The 22,290-nt window shown below is 40.9% G+C and overlaps 1 protein-coding gene across 1 annotated transcript; it reads right to left on the minus strand.

The window, feature by feature from the left end:
- Positions 1-9,643: 9,643 nt before the first annotated feature.
- Positions 9,644-22,290, minus strand: KLHL42 (kelch like family member 42). The gene is made up of 3 exons (XM_086610825.1): positions 21,392-22,290; positions 13,969-14,162; positions 9,644-10,095 (listed from the first exon to the last, which is right to left on the minus strand). The coding sequence occupies exons 1-3, from the start codon at positions 22,288-22,290 to the stop codon at positions 9,644-9,646; spliced, it is 1,545 nt and encodes a 514-aa protein (XP_086466951.1).

Genomic DNA, 22,290 nt, shown 5'->3' on the forward strand with positions numbered 1-22,290 from the left:
TTCATGAGTTGCTTGCAAATACTCAGAGGACAGAGCATTAACAAGATTAATTTGAATACTCTAGTAGCTGAAACAGATTTAGAAAAAAAAAAAAAACAACAACAAACAAAGGAATTAACACCTAGGAAATGCAAGCTTGAACATTTGAATTTGGAGGCGTTACATGTAGATAGCTTTGGGTAAATATTTTATTTTCTGAAAAAACACAGTTTGCGTATCCCAAATAAAGCCTGCAAGAATTCTTGGCTTAAGCAAATAAAAACCCCAAACAGTTACACACACAAACTGAAGAGAGAAGGAACTATGTTTACCTGTAAATTTGCCAAGACATAAGAGATTTAGGTTCAAGTTCATCTTCAAGTATTTCACTCACTACTTGGGACACACCCTTTTCTTTCCCTGTAAAGGCGTAGCCCTGAGGTGGTTTGCTCTCAAACAGTTCCTGGAGCTGTTTCACCTTGCATGGAATATCGGCCAAAGTTCCAATCCTCGTACAAATAAATCTTTTGTATTTGTATATACTGACAATGTAAAACAGGAACGATGCCTGTCTGTTCACACTGACCATACTCTGTATATTTTGGGGTATGGCATTATTATAGCATGTGAGAGAAGGATCCAATGCCTATATAGAATTTATTTTATTTTTTTAGGAGACATTGTGGAAAGAAAGAAAAAAACAACAAAATCTCATAGCGCCATGATCTAAAATAAAACATTTCAATCCCTCATACCACATTTCTTGCACAAGAAAACACAGACCAGAACACACAACAACGCTTTGCTGTTCAGTCATGAACTAGTGAAGGGTTTAGAGAACTTGTCCTATGAGGAGCGGCTGAGGGAGCTGGGACTGTTTAGTCTGGAGAGAGGAGGCTCAGGGGGGACCTTATCGCTCTCTACAATTACCTGAAAGGAAGTTGTAGGGAGATGGGGGTCGGTCTCTTCTCCCACATTATGAATGACAGGACGGAGGGAATGGCCTCAAGTTGCGCCAGGGGAAATTTAGATTCATAGATTCATAGATTTCTAGGTTGGAAAGACCTTAGAGATCATCGAGTCCAACCATCCCTAATCCCCATTAAACCATATCCTCAAGTAGCTCATCCACCCTATTCTTAAACACATCCAGGGATGGGGACTCAACCACCTCCCTGGGCAGCCTATTCCAGTGGCTGACAACCCTTTCAGAGAAGAAATACTTCCTAACATCCAACCTGAATCTCCCCTGACTAAGCTTATGCCCATTTCCTCTTGTTCTATCACCCGTCACTAATGTAAAGAGCCCTTCCCCTACCTCCCCACCATCTTTTCTCAAGTATTTATAGGACGTAATCAGGTCTCCCCTCAGCCTCCTCTTCTCCAGGCTAAACAGCCCCAACTCCCGCAGCCGCTCCTCATAAGTTTTATTTTCCAGCCCCTTGACCAGTTTAGGTCGCCCTTCTTTGGACTCGCTCCAGGAGCTCAATATCTCTCTTAAAGCGAGGGGCCCAAAACTGGACACAATATTCCAGGTGCGGCCTCACCAGTGCCTGAGTACAGGGGCAGGATCACTTCCCTGCTCCTGCTGGTCACACTATTCTTGATACATGCCAGTATCCCATTGGCCTTTTGGCCACCTGGGCACACTGCTGGCTCATATCAAGCCGGTAGTCAACCAACACCCCCAGGTCCTTCTCCGCCAGGCAGCTCTCCAGCCACTCCTCCCCGAGCCTATAGCGATGCTTGGGGTTTTTATACCCAAGTGAAGGACTCTGCACTTGGCCTTATTAAAGCTCATGCCATTGGCCTCAGCCCAACGATCCAGTCTGTTCAAATCCCTCTGAAGGGCCTCCCTACCCTCGAGCAGATCGACACAGCCTCCCAGCTTGGTGTCGTCCGCAAATTTACTGAGGTTAGATATCAGGAAGAATTTCTTTACAGAGAGGGTTGTGAAGTATTGGAACAGGCTGCCCAGAGAGGTGGTGGAGTCCCCATCCCTGGAGGTGTTTAAAAACCGTGTAGATTCGGTTGTTGAGCAATATGGTTTAGGGACCCTGACAGTGCAGGGGGAATGGTTGGACTTGATGATCTTGAAGGCCTCTTCCAACCAGATGATTCTATGATTCTATGAAGTATCAGCAATGTTTTCTCAGTGACTCCTCAACAGCATAATTGCAGAGATGTGCACCTTTCCCCAGATATTCTTAGGAAAATATAATTCTGCTGACTACCTTAGAGCCACTATATTTGAAAGAACGTGTGTAACAGAGATGGACAACTTCACATTGAAATTCAACACAAAACCACAGGTGGGGCATATCAGAGATCACACTGTAACAAGATTCTCCAAGTCTTCAGTCTATGCCTCTTCTTTCATCAGCCAATTGTACAGTTTAACATCTCTTCAGATTCTTTCAGAATTAACTAATCATTGAAATAGTGCCCAATTCAAAGCTAGCTCTTTTTATTAACATCAAAAGGCTTTCGATCAGGCCCTATTAAAAAAAAAAAGGCACTCTCTACAAGCCTATGTGCATTTGCTATTAGGTACACAATAGGGCCTCTGTGATTTCTCTCCCTGCCTCGCCTATCATTATACATACGTTAGCAGATAACATGTCATTAAAGAGTCATAAATGTCAGAGTATCATCCAGAAAAGTCGAAGGAAGGTTTTCTTGGTCTGCCAAGTAGTAGTTCTGCTAAAGGATCACCTGCCCAAGCGGCGCATTCCTACCTCACCGCTAACTTTTTCTTCCAAATGCACAGATGCCTTGCCACAAATTATTGTGGTTGAAAGCGTTTTGAGTTGCAGGGGGAGAGATGGGAAGAGGGAAAAAGGAGTTGTTATTTTAAAACCATTTCAAACTTCTCTGCCTGCTTCTGTGTTTGAAAATTGCTTCTTGCCTGGAGGTTAGAGAATAGCTGTTCCTAAGCATCTGTTTTCCTGACTTTAGCTCCACCTCTACCACCCAAAATCATGTTTTATGTGCTTCAGAGCAGTTATCATCAATCAATAATTTACAACTGCATAATACATATTGTCAAATGACACAGCTCTGGTCTCACAGTAAATCAAGGCCCCTACCTGTAAAAGGGCAAATTTCCCTTACAATGAACTAAAAAGGCCGGTAAAATGTGACACCAGGCACATATAATAGCCTAACTAGAAAAAGGAATTGTAATATAAAAATATTCAAAGATGAAAACAGAGCCCTTCTAACATCACCTCCCAGGTTTTTAACCTCAGTGAATAGCGGAAATCTCAAAATCGGTCTAAGTTCCAAAAGAGACTAAGCGATGTCCCTTTTTACATTTACAATCTTGCATAGCTTAAGACCACACCCTTGACAGAGCTACAGATAAGATTCCCCTACCCTTAGACTGCGTAAATCCCTTATATTGTGAATACTCACTAAGTACAAGAAAATACTCAAAATTCTACACAATAATTTTTCAAAGCACGACCAACAAAAGCAAACAAGAAAGTTTACAGGCCTAAGTCATTTTGAAGATGCAAAGAACTTAAAATTAGGAAGATTCATGAAAAGAGTATTTTAGGTTTTCTCATTATGAAGGTGAATGGAGAAAAAAAATCATTCCTTGAAAATATTATCTGAGGAAAAAGCAGCACACAGAGGACATGGATGACCTATGTATCCTTGGATAAGTCCATGGGGTATCACAAAGGGAGGAGAGAAGATAAAACCTACATAGCAGTTAATTTTAATTTTGAAGTGTAATATTGCCAGGAATTCCCTACAGTAGGGGTCTTTATCACTTGACTTGCACTTGTTTACAGGAATCTTGAACAAGAAGGGTTGAGTATAACTCCAAAAGAGACAGGCAGCTTCCAGCATAGAGGACGTTGACAGCTGCATCAGAAATCTGATTTCTGCAGTGATTTGTGGACTGATAGCATCTCGTAAGTCAAAGCTGAATTACTGTACAGTAGAAGCGGCGCATTAAAGGTTTGTCCAGGGAAAGGAATTTGGGACTTGCAGTATAATACAGGCTATTATACGATCAGCTTAGCATCATCCAAGAGTACTACCAGTTTGGGGTGCTCATAGAGGATAATATGGTGATATGGGGAAATCTGAGGTAGCATTAGAGCAGCACGCTGGCAGAAAAATGACAGAGCTGTGGCTGGGTAAAATCTTCATAGGCAAAAGACAGTAGTCAGAGTAAACTATTTTAATTTCTGAAATTATTTACAAAGGGTATCTTATCACAAGGCACACCCTTTAAAACATCTGGAAAATATCAGAGAGTGGAAAATGAAGGATAGATCAAATAATCATAAATTTCAACTGAAAAATGGAGTGGGGAGGATTCAGAGAGTCTACATTCACTACCGAATCTTAATAATGGTACGAGTACAAACAAACAGGAATATCTTTGCTCAGGTGCTGAACATCTTTCCTACTGAAGCATATGAGTTGAAGATATGCAGCACATCATGTAAGTGGATACTCTAAAACTGAATTGTGTCTAATCTGCCTTCCACTAGAAAAATACAGTGTGATTCCCTTTCTTTTATCAGAAACAAATATGTTTCACTCTTCTAATTACAATAAGAAACTTACTTTAGAAACTCACTTTAAACTTACTTTACTTTAAACTTACTTTAGACTAAACACAGATAATTCATAGGATATTCATATTTACTGTAGTGTCGATGCCTTTAGACAAAAATCCATACCATATATAACTGGGATAGCAATTTTAAAGTTGTGAGTGCATGATCCTTCTCAATTCACAAAATCCAGACTCCTTTTCCAAACTCCATTCTCCTTCTGGGGAAAAAATGCAGAGATTACACTAAAATAGGCTCTAAACTGATTAGAGAGAACACATAATCTGAGAATGGTAGTGTTAATATTGTAGAGAAAGATGCTTAAACTTTCTGTATCTTACGTATTTGTTCTGGTTCTTAAGACTTACTGTGGGGCTGGGGAGCCACCCTTTGGTCATTATTGTAAATGCAAATCAATATAACGTAGCACAGATGCTGACAGTTTCTGCCCTCTGAGGAGAGTTCTTGGTAACCACTTATAAGTTCATTGGTAACTGACAAGATACTCCAAGGATCATCTCTGGTTTAACACCACTTACAGAGATGACAGGGGTGAATAATCTGCTCGTGTAGGGCTTTCAGCATGTTATGTGCTAAATGTTGTCATTACACTCTGTACCTTCCGTTCTCTATCACATTACTGACGCAGATCAATTTTAACAAACTGAATGTCTGTAACATTTTCTCAATAAAAAGGAGGATTAAATGAACAAAACATTTTTAGCGTCATAGACTTCTCTTCCAAGAGGCCAAAATTGAACAAAGAAAATGGTTCAATCTGAATTACAACTACTATACCTTTCCATCATGGTGATCGAGAGTCGCAGATCAGTGTGAAAAGCAGACTAACAAATAGAAAAGACCAACAAACTGCTACTGTATAATTTCAACAAAACAGGCTGGACACCATGTAGAATGGCAAAATCCTCAAAGAATAGAAACACAGATATTAAGCACAAGAAAGTCAACTGACAGGGCAGAAAGGGAAACCTACAGAAACCAGCCAGGGAGATGAAATTAAGCCCCACACAACTCTTATTTCACATTGAAATCACAAACCATTCCCAGAAGGAGAAACTACTATGCTCTCTCTTAGCTTGATGTGAGCAACCTTCTTAAATCCTTCTCTATTTTATGAGAAGAGACTAAGATCCCAGAGTTTTCCACTTACTCCTCCCTCAGGACTTTGGAGGCTCTTGTCCTTTCTTTTGACTTAGGATCATCCTCTACTACAGTCAGCTTTTGCTGGTCAGAATCAAGGGGAATTACAGAGAAGATGAATAGATGGAGACAGAGAAGATGAATATCAGATATGTAAGCACTGGATAACCCAGACATAGCAGGAAAGCAGCAGTTTTGAATTTGGATACAGACTTGAGAAAATCAAGACTAAGAACTTAGATGAACAACAGGAAATTAAGTGAACAGAAAAAGAAGAAAGAAAGAAAGAAGAAAGAAGAAAGAAAGAAAGAAGAAAGAAGAAAGAGAAGAAAAGAAAGAAAGAAAGAGAAGAAAGAAAGAAAGAAAAAAAAAGAAAGAAAAGAAAGAAGAGAAGAAAGAAAGAAAGACTGCAAAGAGCCATCAACTCAATATAAGGTAATTAGTAGAGACCACAATGAGATTAGTAGCTGAATTCTATCCTGTGAGTTGCCATGAAGCAGATTTAATAACCAAGTAAACAGTTACAAGAATGAGGATATATACTTCACATGCTCAAGATGTCTTACAAACTACGTACACTACTACACCAGACAAACCATTTGTATTCCTACAAGATGAACATTCCTACTCACGTGTTACATTGGGGATGAAGATGGAAGAAGGTGGAGTGATCTCTCCAAGCCCATATGGTAAGTTAGAAGCAATATCAGGAAACACTGAGGAACTTCCAGTTGATCAGACTACAAGGTTCCTTGTCTACACTTGTATCACTGTCATTCAAAAGAAGTTTATTTATCCTTAAGTTAAGGACCGTTTTCCTCCCAAAGAAAAGAGAGCACACTGAATCACTGAATAACACTTCCATTGGCTAAAAAGCATCTTTTTAATTATTCTGTTAGTGATTCTCAACCGGTTTTCCTTGCCCCAAAGTGCCTTATGTGAAACATTAAAGTGAGAGAAAGAAAATGAAACGGACATGGGACAGTCATTACAGTGTCAGGGTTTTTTTGTTAGGCATGAGGGCCACCCACATTGCATACTTTCTGTAATTAATTTTGTTTAAAAATATATATTTATTTCAGCCTGTAGTGATACAGTCCATTTAGATTATTACAGTCTGGTGCTGCTACTAAATTCAACACCAGTTTTCATTTGTGATTGTAGTACTGTTAGATGTCAGTATATGAGGAATTTGCACTATAGATTGACAATAGGGTCTCACTGCATGTACAGTCTGAGCCGTCTTTCTTTTCCACATTTGAGCGGGTTCTGCAGATTTTCAAGGAGGTCACTGGATCACTGGAAGCGGAAACCAACAGGTAGATAAACCCAATGTGGAAAGGCCTCCTGTGAAAAAGAGTAATCACACCTAAAAGATGATGTCATAGCTTTTGGAATGATGACTGCACTAAGAAATGAAGGGTTTGAAGAGACTTGATTAGATATACCACACTGCAAATCTGGGAGTGATGGGTTTCCACAGTTAATTGCTAGGTAAGCGAATTTCGCAACTCAGATGGGACTCCCTCCACCAGTATCAATCTGAGGAACTTGACTTATGGATGACAGTAGGGTACCGAATCTGGAACTGAAAAGAAACGAAGGAAAGCAAGAAACTCTTCCAGTGTTCTACAACTCTTCTACCATGAGAGTTGTAGAACACTGGAACAGGTTGCCCAGAGAGGTGGTGGATGCTCCATCCCTGGAGACATTCAAGGCCAGGTTGGACGAGGCCCTGAGCAACCTGATCTAGTTGGAGATATCCGTGTTCCTTGCAGGGGGGTTGGACTAGATGACCTTTGAAGGTCCCTTCCAGCCCTAACCATTCTATGATTCTATGATTCTATGAAACATAATGTGATTGAGATAACTTATCACCAGACACTGACTCACTGCTTATATTTATTCTAAAACACTTCCGAAAGAAGAATCTTATGAAAGTCACCTTATTTCTTCATTGCAGAAGAGCCATTGTTTGGTCTGATACCGCTGTCAGAAACAGCAGCTGCTCAGTGCGTGTTTTCAAAGGAATAATCACAGGCTTAACCCATCAAATTCATGCATGCAGCTGAAAGGTAGACAGGAGTTTGGGTCTAAGTGTAATGTACTTTGTGCCAGGCTTGCAAAAATTCCACCCAAAAGGTAAATCTTGGTTATCCAAAATACCTGTATCCTAAAAGCGGTCAAACCCAAATGTCCTCCATTCTGGATTAAAGAGTTTCCTGGATTTTCTGTTTGGGTTGCTATGTGTGATCAGAAGCATCAAAATTATGCACCTAAGCACTGAGTGTGTGAGAGGTAAGCAGCAAGGCCCTTCAAGTCTGATAGCTCTTTTAGGCAGCACTGATTTCATGCAAATCCATGGAGAAGCAGGGAGTTAAAAGAACCTTGAGGGAAACAAAGACCTTAGAGATCATCCAGTTCAACCGTCCCTAATCCCCATTAAACCGTATCCCTAAGTAGTTCATCCACCCTATTCTTAAACACATCCAGGGATGGGGACTCAACCACCTCCCTGGGCAGCTATTCCAGTGGCTGACAACCCTTTCACAGAAGAAATACTTTCTAACATCCAACCTGAACCTCCCCTGACTAAGCTTATACCCATTCCTCTTGTTCTATCACCCATCACTAATGTAAAGAGCCCTTCCCCTGCCTTCCCACCATCCCTTCTCAAGTATTTGTAGGCTGTAATCAGGTCTCCTCGTCTTCAAACTTTTGAACTTGTCAGCTACAAAAAGAAAAGGGGCTGACCATGATTAGAATTCTCTCAGGCAATATGCAGGAACTGGGAGAAACTCCCAGAATATCTATTCCTGAATCCTCACAAAGAACTTTTCATGGTGACCATCTTACCATTCTCTGTGTAGAAACTAACAACTTTGGGTGACAAACTTGAGGTAATCTCTGTCAAGCTCCTGGAAAGGCAAGAAAGGGCCACCAGTCACGTGTGTCTCCTTTGGGGAGTTGGCAGGAGGTCATTTACATGAACCAACCCTTCCATACCAAGTGATGGATGTTCTGGATGACTGTTACCAAGCAGGATGCGCCTGGTGCAGATCACCATTGTTTATGCATATGCACCATTTTCCTAACATGCAGCTTATTCCCAACTAGAATTCAATCTTTAAAACTCAGTACTAGAGAGTACAAAAAGGTAACTAAAACTTAAAACCTTTCTGAAGATGAGCAAACTTCTCCATTTGAATTTACACCCTTTTTTCCTTTATCTTAATGGTAGTGATAAATGCTGCCAACTTCCATTAAAGGAGCACCTAGTATCCAACCAGCAACCTTCAGCCTCTAGGCAATTCCTCCCAGTCCCTGGCAAAGCATTCAATTACACATAATTCAGGTGAAGTTCTTACTTCTTGATGGTACCCTCATTGCTGTCACCATTGAGAATCTCACTTGCTACTGTGGAAGAGATAAAAATGTGAGAGTATAAACAATTTTAAACATGCATTTGACAGGACAGTTTGAGTAAAAACTGCATTTAAAAAAAAAATTCCTTTTTTTGATTTTTCTTAAACTTATTATTTACTTTATTGAATTACTTCCACTTTTATCACGTGTACTCCTTGCTTATCTTCAACACTCTTAAGATGGAGAATAAAATTAGACTGATCAGTTTTGCCTTTGGAATTCCTTTATCAGTTACCAACAATAATTTTATGTTTAAATTGCAAACAATACGTGGTGAAATTAAAATCCAAAACCATAAAATTTTTAAACTGAAATCCTAAAACTGTTTCTAGAAGCATTTCTCTTAATGTCAGATTTTGCAACTTTTTTGAAGAACAGAATGAGTGTTTTATACCTATGTTATGCAACCACATTACATTCTGAAACTGGAAGTATTTAGAGCGAGCAATATTTCTTCCAAGAACGATTAATGAGCTGAAAAGAAAAACCTGATGTTGTTACACTTCTCGCCCATCAGGCAAATACATAGAACAGATCAGCATGTTTTGTCCAAAGGCTGGAAAGCGTCTCAGTGACTCCCAACTGTCCGTAAATATGTTATACTTAAGAAAAACACGGTGCTCCAAGCTCGTAGATAAAGTAATATCCCTACTCAATATATAGACTCCATCATTGTGGAGAGTGCAAGTCAAGTTAAGACCCGATTTTGACGTGTTCTCTTTGAGGTAGAGCCATTCTTTGGTAGCAACGTTGTAAGACTGCACAGTTAACACGTCCTCACTTTGGTTGGATTTTTGGTTTGGTCCAAGTTCATGAATACAACCCCCTACCAGATATATAGTTTCTTCAACAGACAGCATCTGTTGTTTGCGAACATGGACATCACAAAGTTCAAAGTTGGTCCAGGAATCAGAAGTGGGACAGTACTGCAAAATGTTCATATTCCTATCTGAAACAAAGGAGAGATATTTACAAATAAATAAATAAATATATTTAAGATTCTTTCTCCTTAGAAACTGTATCAGCCAGTATTACAGATTGCTAATGTATTACATTGCAAAAGCATAGCAGACCAGGGAAGAAATAGTGATTACTGAGAACTGCGAGTCTTTGCCCTTGACAATAAAGCTTGAATGTTCTGTTCCCTTTCAGAGGAAAAAATTAAGCTGCTTCTGGCACATTATGTGATGTAAATGGTCTGGGAATTAAAATTTTAGCAGAACAATCCCTACCTTTTAACTTATGCTTTTAATTTTTTCTCCAATTGATATGTAAGAATTTTTTATGAAAAAGGAAATGAGGCAATATTCTGCTCTCCAACAGGGATCACAGATGAATCAAATTATCATGAAGACAGTGTGCTCCATTAATGGCTGTCAAGTGATGATTTATCATACAAGCTTAACTTTGATACTCTGCATTTCATTCCATAAATCAAAGTTTTATGGAATAAAATTCATAAAGCTAGTCACATTTCTGCGAGTGGCATGGATGACCTAAGGGCACATGTTCGGTACCTCATAAAGAGAGAAACACATACTGTCACAATCATTTAAGAACCAGGAACTCTGTGCTCCAGCATCAGACAGAGGCACAGAAAAAGGCTGAAGCTGTATCTAATACTTCAGTTAAAACTCAGTGGATGCATGTGTTTGCAATGCTGTTTTTCTATGAAATTGTTACAGTACGACCTGATTTATGGTGCAGCAGAGAGCCTGGCTGTGTCCAAGGCTTCACTGAATTAACACAGAACACTCAGGACTTGTTAGCTAGTAAATTCAGTTTCAATCTCTGGAGACCTGAGCTTAAATTCAAACTCAAGTGACAAGCAGCAACAGGTTTGCAGACTCCAGCCTGGTCTTTTAATAAAATCTGCTCCATATTACAACTCTATCCTGCACGATGAGCTCCAGATGAGCTCCCAAGTGGAACAGCAGATGGTGACATACTGACAAGTTATGTAAGGGCACAGGTATAAATGGCCATAAATATAACTGGATTGTCATGAATGAAGTGCATTAGCAGCATGATTAGGGAGGTGCTGCTGTAGCATTTGCTTGCACTGTGATGACTTTTAGTCATTGCTTATTACTTTACATTGCCTTCTTGAACAACTAATCCACATTAAATAAAGGAAAAGAGAGGAAAAATATCCTGGCAATGCTCTATGAAATTGCTGATCAAATCTCTACATATAGACAATCTTTGTTTACAAACAATGTATCATTCTCTGACTCATTAAGGGAAAAATCCCAACATTTCTAGCAATGTCTATCCATAGCAGCAACCTTTTCAGGAAAAAAAGTGCTATGGTTTGAGAGGGGGCTTATGAAATGGAGATATATTGTGATATGGCCTTTGTTTGCTCAGTTCAGAGCCCAGGTCTTTGGTATCCACTGAAACAAAAAAAGCCTCAACAATAGAAAACAAGAACATTATCGTTCTTGACATGGAGTTTCTATTAGCTTCTAGGTTCACAAGTGAGAGGCGATAACTGGAAGGAGGCTCTTCACTCAAGAAGTGTCATTTTAATTTACAGTGGGAAATTCCAGATCCTACCATCTTTTGGCAAATGCAGTCTCAGGAAAAAGCTCTACACAGATAAAAAAAAAAATATCCACAAAACCTACAAAACGACACCGAAACTACAGTCTTACTGAGCTATATGCAGAAATACTAAAAATAAATAAATCACATATTAACTGCTGCATGTGTTTTATTTAGTGAATATAGCAAAACAGCAAATAAACCTCAGCGTCTCTCAGACAGTCAGTTACGCCTCAACTCTTTCCAACATCTGCATAACTTGGAAGGTGAATCACCAGTGTAATTGCAGCAATTCTATTTCTAAGTCTGATATCTGTCCTAAGCCTAGATGTCATAGAAAAAACAACTCTAGACCCTCGTCAGGAAAGGATCTTTATTCATAACAAGCACAGGCATTTGTCGTCCTGAATGGTCTTGGATTTAAACCGAAGCCTAAATGTGCTAGTTATCCATTGCTTACAATTTTATCCTGTGTTACTATTCCATTTCCATTAAAATGGCCTTTAGGAAAAGACCTAAGAAAAGATGTAGGAAAAGACAGTGGCCTGAATGTCAGTGGCAATCCCCTGAGGTGTGAAAGGAGCAAGAGGTAACCCACTGACTATCCTTCTATTGAAACCACAGACAGTAAGTACTGAACAAGGAGCTCAACATAGGGCAGCAATCCTGTCTACATAAACTTTGTTAATGAATTTTAAGGGAATAGGCTCTGCATCGGCAAGATGCTGATCTTCCTATCCATGCTACCAGGAGTAGGTGACCTGAAGAAAACAGCACAAGCACCATGGAAATGGAACTTGCAAAGTGCATGGGAAGTAAGGAGAAAAGCTGGCACTCCCATAATCTTGTAGCACTATTAACCACATCAGAGCTTTTTCTTCTTCTATCTTCTTTCTGCTTCTCTGGATAAAAATGACAAAGCCGTAACTCTGGTCTCTAGAGGAGTCTTCCCATTATTGTTTGTTTCAGTCCCTTCTCCTTGTTCTCTGCTCTCTTGTCTCAAAGGATGTTTCCCCTTGGGTCTGACTTTTCAGCACAGCAAATGTTGTGTGCGGGACATCCTTCACTCCCTGTGCCGGACATCAGGGAACACAAGGCACCTCAACAGGTCCTTTAGTGGGGATGACCAGAGGACTAGGACCCTCCAAATGGACACAGGCACTCCAATATCTTTTGTTTTCCTCAGGGAAGCCACCACGTTCTGGGCCAGAATGGACTGGACAAAATGCTTTTGAAGGTCATCACTGCCACAAGGATCATGAGGGGTGGAAGTGGGTCTTTTATAAACCTTATAATGGTTCAGGGCTAAAATCTGCTCAGCCACTAGAAAGGATAGCTTGTTTTAATGTCAGGTTAGCTTTGCTTGCAGTACCCTCCGAAAAGGCTGATCTTTCTTCTAATTTTATTCTCCATTTGGAAAAAAGTTTAAAGCTACTGTGGTCAAAGAAGTCAGCAAGGGCCTAGAGATAGGAATTTAAATCGAGGAAATTCTGGTAAGTACTGAACATTTGACTTGAAAAAAAAATTACTTCTAAAAAGCTGAGAAAATGGTATTCCTCCCAAAGAATGGCACTGTATGCTTAAGGAACGAACAAACAGGAGCTCATTTTAAGTGCCTTGCTTTTCTACTGGATAAAGAAAGAGAAACTGTCAGGAGAGAATGCAACTTCAAATCCTTCCCTCTGTATAGTATCCTCAGAAAACAGGGTATAGAAAGGAAGCAGGTCAAAAAATGTTGGTTTTTGCTTAAGCTTCTGATTAATTATTCAATTAAGTTATTTCACACTGAAAATCTTACCTATAACTTAAATTTGCCTGTGAAACACTGAAATGCTATAGTGAAAAGAGCATGGCATCTATTAATATCTGAGAAATACCCATGCAGGCAGATATTTTCTTCATATTTTTCTTCCTGACAGTCTAAACCAGGTATTTAAGAAGTAAACAAAGTCTATCTGTTGAGATCTCTTTACTGTGTGATCAAAATCCCCAAAAAGAAGGGCTAAAATGGGTGCTGAAGTACCCATCAGTCTGCCCCCTCAGAATAAGAGCCCCAGATCCATGTAGACCCTAAAAAAAAAAATCTGATTCCTCTATGACAGAACTATTTTTTGTTTTGTTTGTCAATTACTTTCTACCAATGACTTATTTCTACATGTTTTAATGAGCGTTATGCACTTTCTACATCAGTTGAAAAGATCTCTTGAAAAAGAGAAGAAATAGACCTTAGAAGGAATCAGGCTTTAAAAAAAAAAAGTAAAGGCAAGCTTTCTACCTCGTGTAGTGTATCCTCCGATAACGTAGATCTTGCCCTTGCACTCACAAGCTGAGAATTCTGCAAGAGGGTTTGGCATGGATGCTACGAAATTCCACCAGTCATTTTCTGGGTTATAGCACTCCACGTTGGAAAGTGATTGACCACCGATGGCATAGAGCTTTCCATTTACAGCTAAAAGCTTAAAATTGGACCTGAAAGAAAAGAGTACAGCATTGAAATAGGTTGCATAGATGTACAGAAAAATATAGGAAAGTAAGTTCTTCCTATCCAGGCTCCAATATACTCATCATCACTTACAAGTCATACCATCACTTCATATATTACAGCATCTGAACTCTTCTGTTCAAGGCCAAAATTCTGTAATTACACTGTAATTACTTAGGACAACAATCAGTGACATTCTGGATGTTATTGATGTTGATGCTGAGACTGCTGAATATTTTATTTGGATTTCAATTGGTCACAGTTTGAGCTCTAAATGTTTAGTTGGCTGATGTGTTCAGTAGATGTCTTCTTTTACTAGGCATTTAGTAAAGTACCTTAGTAGAGAAAAACGTAATCTACATACACAGAGTTGAGGATATTATTTTATTTAAAATTGCAGGAATTTCAAACAAGACTTGATCAATGCCTAAGAATGTGTACTTATCTTAGTTTGTAAGACAAAATCTTTTTAATAACCCTAATAAACAGAAATCTAAAGTGGCACATATTGCATCATGTTTTGTAAAAGAGGGAAAACAGAATCTCCTGTAACTTATTCAGTGTTAAACTACTAAATACACAATCTGTGAAACTACTAAATACACAATCTATGTTAAACTACTAAATACACAATCTGTCCCACTGAAGCAAGATATATCTGTAAATTAATGTTCCACCCATGGCTGAACAACATACATTGCACTCCACAGGCAATGACCCATTCTTTTATTTCTTATTCTGTTCCATTAAGCATGGCAAAGGGCAACTCTCACTACTGAAGCGCAAGAAGCCTTACATCTTACACTTTTGAGATAATACAGGCAAAACCAAAGGGCCTGGGTGTTAAAAGTGCAAGTCTGCAGGAAAAAATTGGAGGGCGTGAAGCTGGAGGGCTTGCATCCTCAGCTATTCGTCGCAGCTATGGAAGCGGGTCTAGCAAAAGGTGAGCTCTTCCTCTCTTCAGAAACAGCCTCATTGCCTAGAAAGGTTGCTCCTTCTCCACTGCTGGGCCAAATCGAGATTTTACCAGGCAGCATTCCGTTTAAATAGATGTGTGAAAGTCACTGGAGTGCACCGGCTCAGCATAAAGCCAAATGGGGAACTGCTTCATGTCTGTAAAACTAAAGTGGTGCTTTAGACTGGCACTGCCCTGCTGAGCAGTAAAGTGAGTTTTGCTCTGCGTGAATCCAAGATTCAAAACTTACCGCTAAGTAGTTTTGCAGGGCTTTGTCTGGACAAAATGAACGCTGCCTAGCAGCAGACTGCCCTGCAATTTCTTTTTATTAAATATTTGGAAAAAGAATTTGTTTCCAGATGGAATCATTTTGTTCTTGTCATCCTGATATAGCTTTGGAAACGAAAATGCTCCTTTGAAGGAATTAATTGCTTTTTATTCATTATTTTTTTGCTGACATTTACCATTATGTCACTCTGTTCATCTCTTCTCTACAGCAATTATGTTTTCCATCTTAAAAGCCAGAAAACATGGCAATCAACAGGGGCATGAAATGAGGAAAACTACTTGCAAAACATGATGATTTTCAAAGCAATGTACCTGTTCTAAAAGTTATGGTGGAAAAAAAAAATCCACAAATTAACAGAGGGACAAAAATACAAAATGTAAATGCATTTACAAATAAATCCTTTAAAATCTAAAGTATGTTAGAAAGTCTGTAACTGTGCCTATGACTGAGATGTTGCAGGATTTTTGGCTTATAAAATGAGTTAAGATGCGTGGAGATAGCGTTTCTCTATTCTAAGATCTTCTACTCACTTTTTAAACACGCTAAAAGCTCAGCCACAGAGGACATGAGTTAACTAACAAGAGTGTATAATGTCAAACATTAAAGAATTCAGGTTTCCTACTTCACACGTAGTTCTCTAGCTACCCTGCAGCTGTAGTCTCTTACTATTTTAGCTGAATGGAGGTCACGTATACAGTTTTTGCTTGATGGCCTTTGTATCACTGAATTGCTTCTTGCAGCACAAGGAAAACCATCTGGCAAAAGATGTATGACACAACTTTCAACTTCTATTATTCTAGAGGGAGGCCATGTATATTAGTGTCAGTCATTTAACCACTTCCAACGCTTGTTAAAATGGATGACATTCAGCGCAAGCATCTCGGATTTATGGAACGCATTAACTGCAAGGTTGGTTGTACTCAAAAGTAGCCATAAGTACCATCAGCACACTTTATATGAAAGTTTGGACAATGACTCAATACGTTATAAAAAACTTCTGCCATTCACCTTTCCATGCCAATAACAGCAGGTGTTTTTATGGAGAGTGAACATTAGGAAATATTTAGTGTATTTTTACACTCTTTTAATATGCTGGAGCAGCTGGAAACAAGGAAAGCAAATAGTGAGCAACCAGCCAGCTCTCCACAACTAACAACTGTTCCATGGACTACAGTTTGGAAACAACGGAGCTGAACAGTCCCTCAGATTCAACTGCGATATAACTCCACTCGCATCAGTGAGTTATCTAAACCTGGAGGATCAAAAGGACTTTCCAAACGCCAGGCTTGGTGGAGTACCCTTCCGTTGGGACAGACTGGGTATGATCTGTCTCCTCACGTCCCTCGTTCCTTTGAAAGGACCCCAGGAACACATGCAAGAGCGAGCTCGGGGGTTTTACCACAGTTCAAAATACAACATTTTTCATTCAATAAAGACAAAGGCAAAGCAGTATATGCACGAAGGAAGAAAATCTAACACACAAACACAAAGGATCTGGAGGTCAGACTGCACAGCTTTCTGAATACAAGACAACATGCAACAACTCGTGCATTGTTCTGGATTGCATTAACAGCCATAGATGTACCTGTAGGAGACCACCGTGAAAGCGGCTGTAAAGAGGTCAGCAAGCATTCTTGTTCACTGACAGATGCCATTCATTTAGTATACAACAAGAAAAAGTTAGCACAGATTAAATTAGAGAGGACTTCCGGATCAGAGGGGTAACTAAACATGGGAACAAGATACCTGGGAGGAAGGAGGTTGGAATTTACATCGCTGGAGTGTTTCAAGAACAAGTTAGACATGTATTTGCAAGGTAAGCTTGGTCCTGCTGCAGAACAGAAGGTTTGGACCACCTAACCTGTGGTTCCTTCTTGCCAAATGATCAAATTTAACAAACTTTCTCACAAATCAGATGACTTCTTTATTCTAGAGTTAAAGCATTTACAACAGAGGTGAAGAATCAGGAAAGCACAGTTACAAAGCAATTCCAAAGCATTTTACCTTTTTGCATGAACCACTTTTTTTTCATTCCTTATATGAGTCTGCAGAGTACACTGTATCCAGCCTTTACCTTTGGAAGCGTGTGACAACACTTGTGATAAATTTGACATGAATATTTCTAACTTAAAAATTTTTGAAAAGTCTATTTTCCCCCAACACAGAGGAATTTTGAGTGAAAAAAAAAATTAAAAATGGGTAAAGAGAAGGTCTCATAAATCACTACCATTCCCCAGGAGCATCCTCTCCTATATTCCTGTAAGAGTCCTCAAGAGTGGCAGCAGTTCAGGCACAGATTGCTCACAAAAACTGTGTTCCATGTGCATGTGCATAATCTCAGCCAGGGGCTTACAAGGGTCTTCCAAGCCTGGAAGATTTACCTGCCATGAGTAGGAAGGTTCTGAAGGAAAATAAAAGTGGAATATACAGCTGTAACTGGCACTTGCAGTAGAAATCCTATGAGTATACTATTTTCAAATAGCAAATTTCAACTGAGAGCATCGATTTAAAGAAAAGTATAGAAAGGTGTTCAAGGGCATCACTTGAACAGTCCCCAATGTGCTTTGTCACCTTCTTGTCCCCAAAGACCACAAGTGGTCTTGGGCAATCCTTAACATGATGTTTCTTCCACGAAAAAGTCCAAGTTTTCCTCTGAAGACATTATTCCAAGTACAGCAATATCTCTTGAATTAAAAGATCTAGAAACTGTGAACTGTTATAATTACATATCTGTGACCAGAACCACATTTACCTCAGATGATGAGAAATTCCAGGCTCAGTCACAGGTTTCCTATATTAGCCTAATCAAATTACTTTATTTCCCCTGTATATGCATAAACAAGGTCTCAAGTTTATCTGGGTATCACAAGAATAACACACAAGAGATATCTATTGTGAACAAATTTGAAACTACAGTAAGAAGACCTCTACATCTAGAAAGAAAGCTAACAGCTTTAACCTAAACCAGGATGACTGTTAAGTATTCAGTATATCTGATGGCTTTTGTCTTCTACTTGGAATTAAGTCAGGAGTATTTTGTTTATAGATATGCAGAGAATCATAGAATCCTGGGATTCCATATTGTAATAATGCAAATAATTAAGGATACAAATATCACAGCATTTACAAGGTTTGTTGAGGGCAGAGAACTTCCTATATTAACAGCAGATCAGCACAATTATTTCCAGAACTCCTCGGCCATCTCTTGAGGCCAACATATGCACTAATTCATATAGGCCAAATCCAGACACTCTTGTTGTCTGAAGTCAAACCATCTTCAATGGAAACAAGAACCCTCCCTCAAGGCATGCAAAAAATTAATCCATGGGATGTAATTATATCAGCTGACATAAATTCATTTGGCAAGCAGTCACATGATCATAATTCCTAAGCAGCACGCTGGGCAACTGTCCTGCTTATTTTACTACAGCACAACAAGCTAAAAATACAATGCCAAGCAAAGCGCAGATCTAATTGCAGCACATCCACGCAGCAGGCAGGCATCACTGCTGTTCCTGCTTGAATGCAAACTCCCTGGTCCTAAAAATCTTTCTGCTCTTGGCTCTTATGGCGCAGGCCATCTCTTCCTGTGCTCTGGCCACTAAACGTCAAGTTGGTCATCAGAGAGCTGAAATGTTATATCACATAGAAAAAATAGTAATTAATAACTTCGGAGTTGAGACTCCATTAGGATGTTAAAGTCAAAACCATGTTTTGTGAAGTTTCCATGAAAAGCAGTGTTTCTCTGAAAAAAAAACTTCCCCTGATTAGCATTCAGAGAGCACCACACTCACTTGCTGCTACCTTGCAGGTAGACGTAATTCTGGGTTCTTTTTGACCTGCAATAACTACCATGAAACCTACGAACAGAGACAATTCCAAAATACCAATTCCCATGCTACTTTTCTGCCATAAATTGCCTATGTTAAATTCCATGCTAAGGAATACCTTGCTGTCACCCGTGATGGGCCTAAAGATTAAGTCGGTACGGCAGTGCAGTTGCAAGTAGTAATAGAAGGAGAAATACCCATGTGTTTATTTCAGATACAACAATCATATATCCTAGAAAAAAGGGAAAGTGTGGGGGAAAAAGGCTGATCTAGAGTTTGAACAGCCAAGTTGTAAGCATTTTTTAAAAAGCCCTCATTTGCCAGCTGCAGAATCATCTCACGCAGTAACATCTCTCTCGCTCTACACATCACGCGAACCAATGCCAAAACCTCGTAACTCGATCAACGTGGGACTTCTGTGTTTAAGTTAATTTCCATAGGAGATGCTGTGCGGGCTGCCCCATCATCCTTTCCTGCTGAGGCCAATGTGCTCTCGATCATGCTCATGTAGGCAAGACTGCCGAAGCGAGGCTGGCTAAAACATCTCAGTTCCCGCAGGCACCTCGGTGAAGGCTGCTTATAGGCTCGGGTTCTAAGAAATATGTCTGCAAGAAAAGGTGTTTGCAGTGTTTAAAAGCCAAACCTCATTTTACAAATGCTGTTTTTTGCAACATCTTTCCAGGAGCCAAGACATTCCCAGTTTCCGATCAATTCTGTTGACTGATTAGGGGGGCAATAATTCCAGTGCAATAATCACAATCACAATACAGGAGGTGGAAAAAAAAAAAACGGTGAAACGGGAAAGAACTAATTTTAGGTCAAACCCCTGTTTTGAGGGTTTTTAGCTGGCAAGCTCACTGGAATAGGCTGTGGTTTTACTACCCAGATACAAAGCATTTATGCCAATGGTTGGAATCTCTGGATGATCCTTGAATTTACTGGATGGAGAAAAGAATTTCCATTCTACAGTGAATTTTGGCCTCCTTACTTGTTTTAGTTCTGATTAAGGCAGAGAAGCACTTTTTCTAAATGGAAACAATAAGGAAGTTCATATTGGATAAACAGAAACATTTTGTTTCAGTGAAGTAAAAGGCTTTGTTTTGATAACTCAGCAGCGTGATTAAGGTAGTGCAGCCACAAGCTTGGCCAGGGAGATGGCCTCTCTTCTTGGGTCTCCCTCAAGGCTAGCTCTCTATTGTTCTTTCAAACATAATATACAAGTGTTTCTGAATACTAACTTAAACATAAATGTCAAACAAACAATTCGAAAGGATACAGGGAAAAGCAAAATGGTCAAAACTATGAAAGTTTCCCAGATCAAAATATTCTCACGAAGTGAGAAACTTCTCACAGTCTTCCTGACATTTTTCTGGTGAGTATTGCACTGAAAGGCAGGCCTACAAAACATTCAGATTTTTATGAAAGTACAAATCAATCTCTAACTAAAATTTTTCAGCCACCTCTACCTCTCATAGATTGTGCATCCCCACTTAGAGAAGGAAAACTCGTCACTTACAGTACTGGAGCTAAAATATACCATGACAGAAGTAGGAGAAGTTATTTATCTTCCAGGGCTCTTTTAATCTGTCACTATAAGAAGAATTTCTACTGCCAGTGAGACAGCCGTTTGGAGAGACTGGATCCTTATATACTACAATTTAAAGGAAGAGTGGGAGCCCACCACCATCTCGTACCAAGGTGAATGATCACACATGTTGGAGCGCAGCAGCCCAGTCCTCCTCTGCTGATGCCTAGCTCATGTTCTCCCATAGCTGAGGCCTCAACCACCAGCATTTACGCAACCAAGTCCCATCCTCCTCACCCTTCCCTTGCTACAGCAGCTCCCTGCACCACGCAGAGGGGACCCCTACGCAAGAGAGAGGCTGCAGCACTGCGCTGCGGTGGGACGACTGTGCCAGTGAGGACAAGGTTTGCCAGCCCTGTCTGGTGGCATGCTGCCAAGCCATCGCCAAGTGCTGCGGTCCTTCCCCCATGCGATGTGAGAGACACGGTGATTCACGGCACAGAGACAGGTCTGAATCACTTCTCGTAACGTTGAGTTCAGTCACCACCACGTGACTCAATAGGGTATATTTTGACAATACACATGGACACACACGTATTTCGGGGAGCAGGGTTTACCTCTTCTGGTTCATTGAAGCCAGCTGACTCCACTCGTTTAGGCAAGGGTTGTAACAATGGGCAGCCGAAATCTCCTGGCTGGTGATCCTGTAGCCCCCGATGAACAGGTAGTTGTCCAGCATCGCTGACCCGTAGCCTCGGACATTCACCAGGTCAGGGGGCAGGTTGTTGGCCAGGGGCAGCCACCTCTGCGCTTCCTCATCATACCTCAGCATAGACCAGGGGGCTTCCACCTGAGGGTGACAGCCTGGGGGCAGGCCCCGGGAGGAGGCACCCATGAAGTCCCCGATGGCCACCAGGGTGGCGGTGCCCCTCATCCGCCTCTCCTTCAAGTGCTGCTGGAGAGCGTGGGGCAGGAGGAGATGGGGCCGGGCATCGGGCCGCCGCAGCACCTGATGGTAATGGGTGGCCATGAAGTCTAGACAGGCATCGTGCAAGTCCTGGAGACCGTAGACCTGAGCCAGGCGGTGCAGCTCGAAGCAGTTGCCCAGCCTCACCTGGGAGAGGAGCAGGCGGAGCAAGGGGGTGACCTGCAGGTAGGAAGCGGCCTCCACCAGCTCCTCCAGCAACGGGGGCTCCTCGTCGCCCCCCTCCTCCTGCTCCAGCCTGGCCAGGCAGGAGGTGTTGATGAAGTCCAGCACCAGCTCCAGCCCCAGGGCGCTCAGCCCCGCGCAGCCCCCCGCGCAGCAGCTGCCCTCCTGGCCCTGCCCGGCCTCCCGCATGCCCGAGCGGTAGAGCGCTCGGAAATAGTCACTCTGCTCGATCAGCTTCCTCTTGCACACCGGGTAGCACTTGTCCCCCAGCCGGATCTGCACCACCTCCTCCCCCGCACCGGCCCCATCCCCTTCTTCCCCTTCCCCCTCCTCTTCCTCCCGCCGCCGCCCCTCCGCCAGGGACAT

The sequence above is a fragment of the Tauraco erythrolophus genome, chromosome 4 (genome assembly GCF_009769465.1).
Source record: "Tauraco erythrolophus isolate bTauEry1 chromosome 4, bTauEry1.pri, whole genome shotgun sequence".
In the NCBI taxonomy this organism is placed as follows: Eukaryota; Metazoa; Chordata; class Aves; order Musophagiformes; family Musophagidae; genus Tauraco; species Tauraco erythrolophus.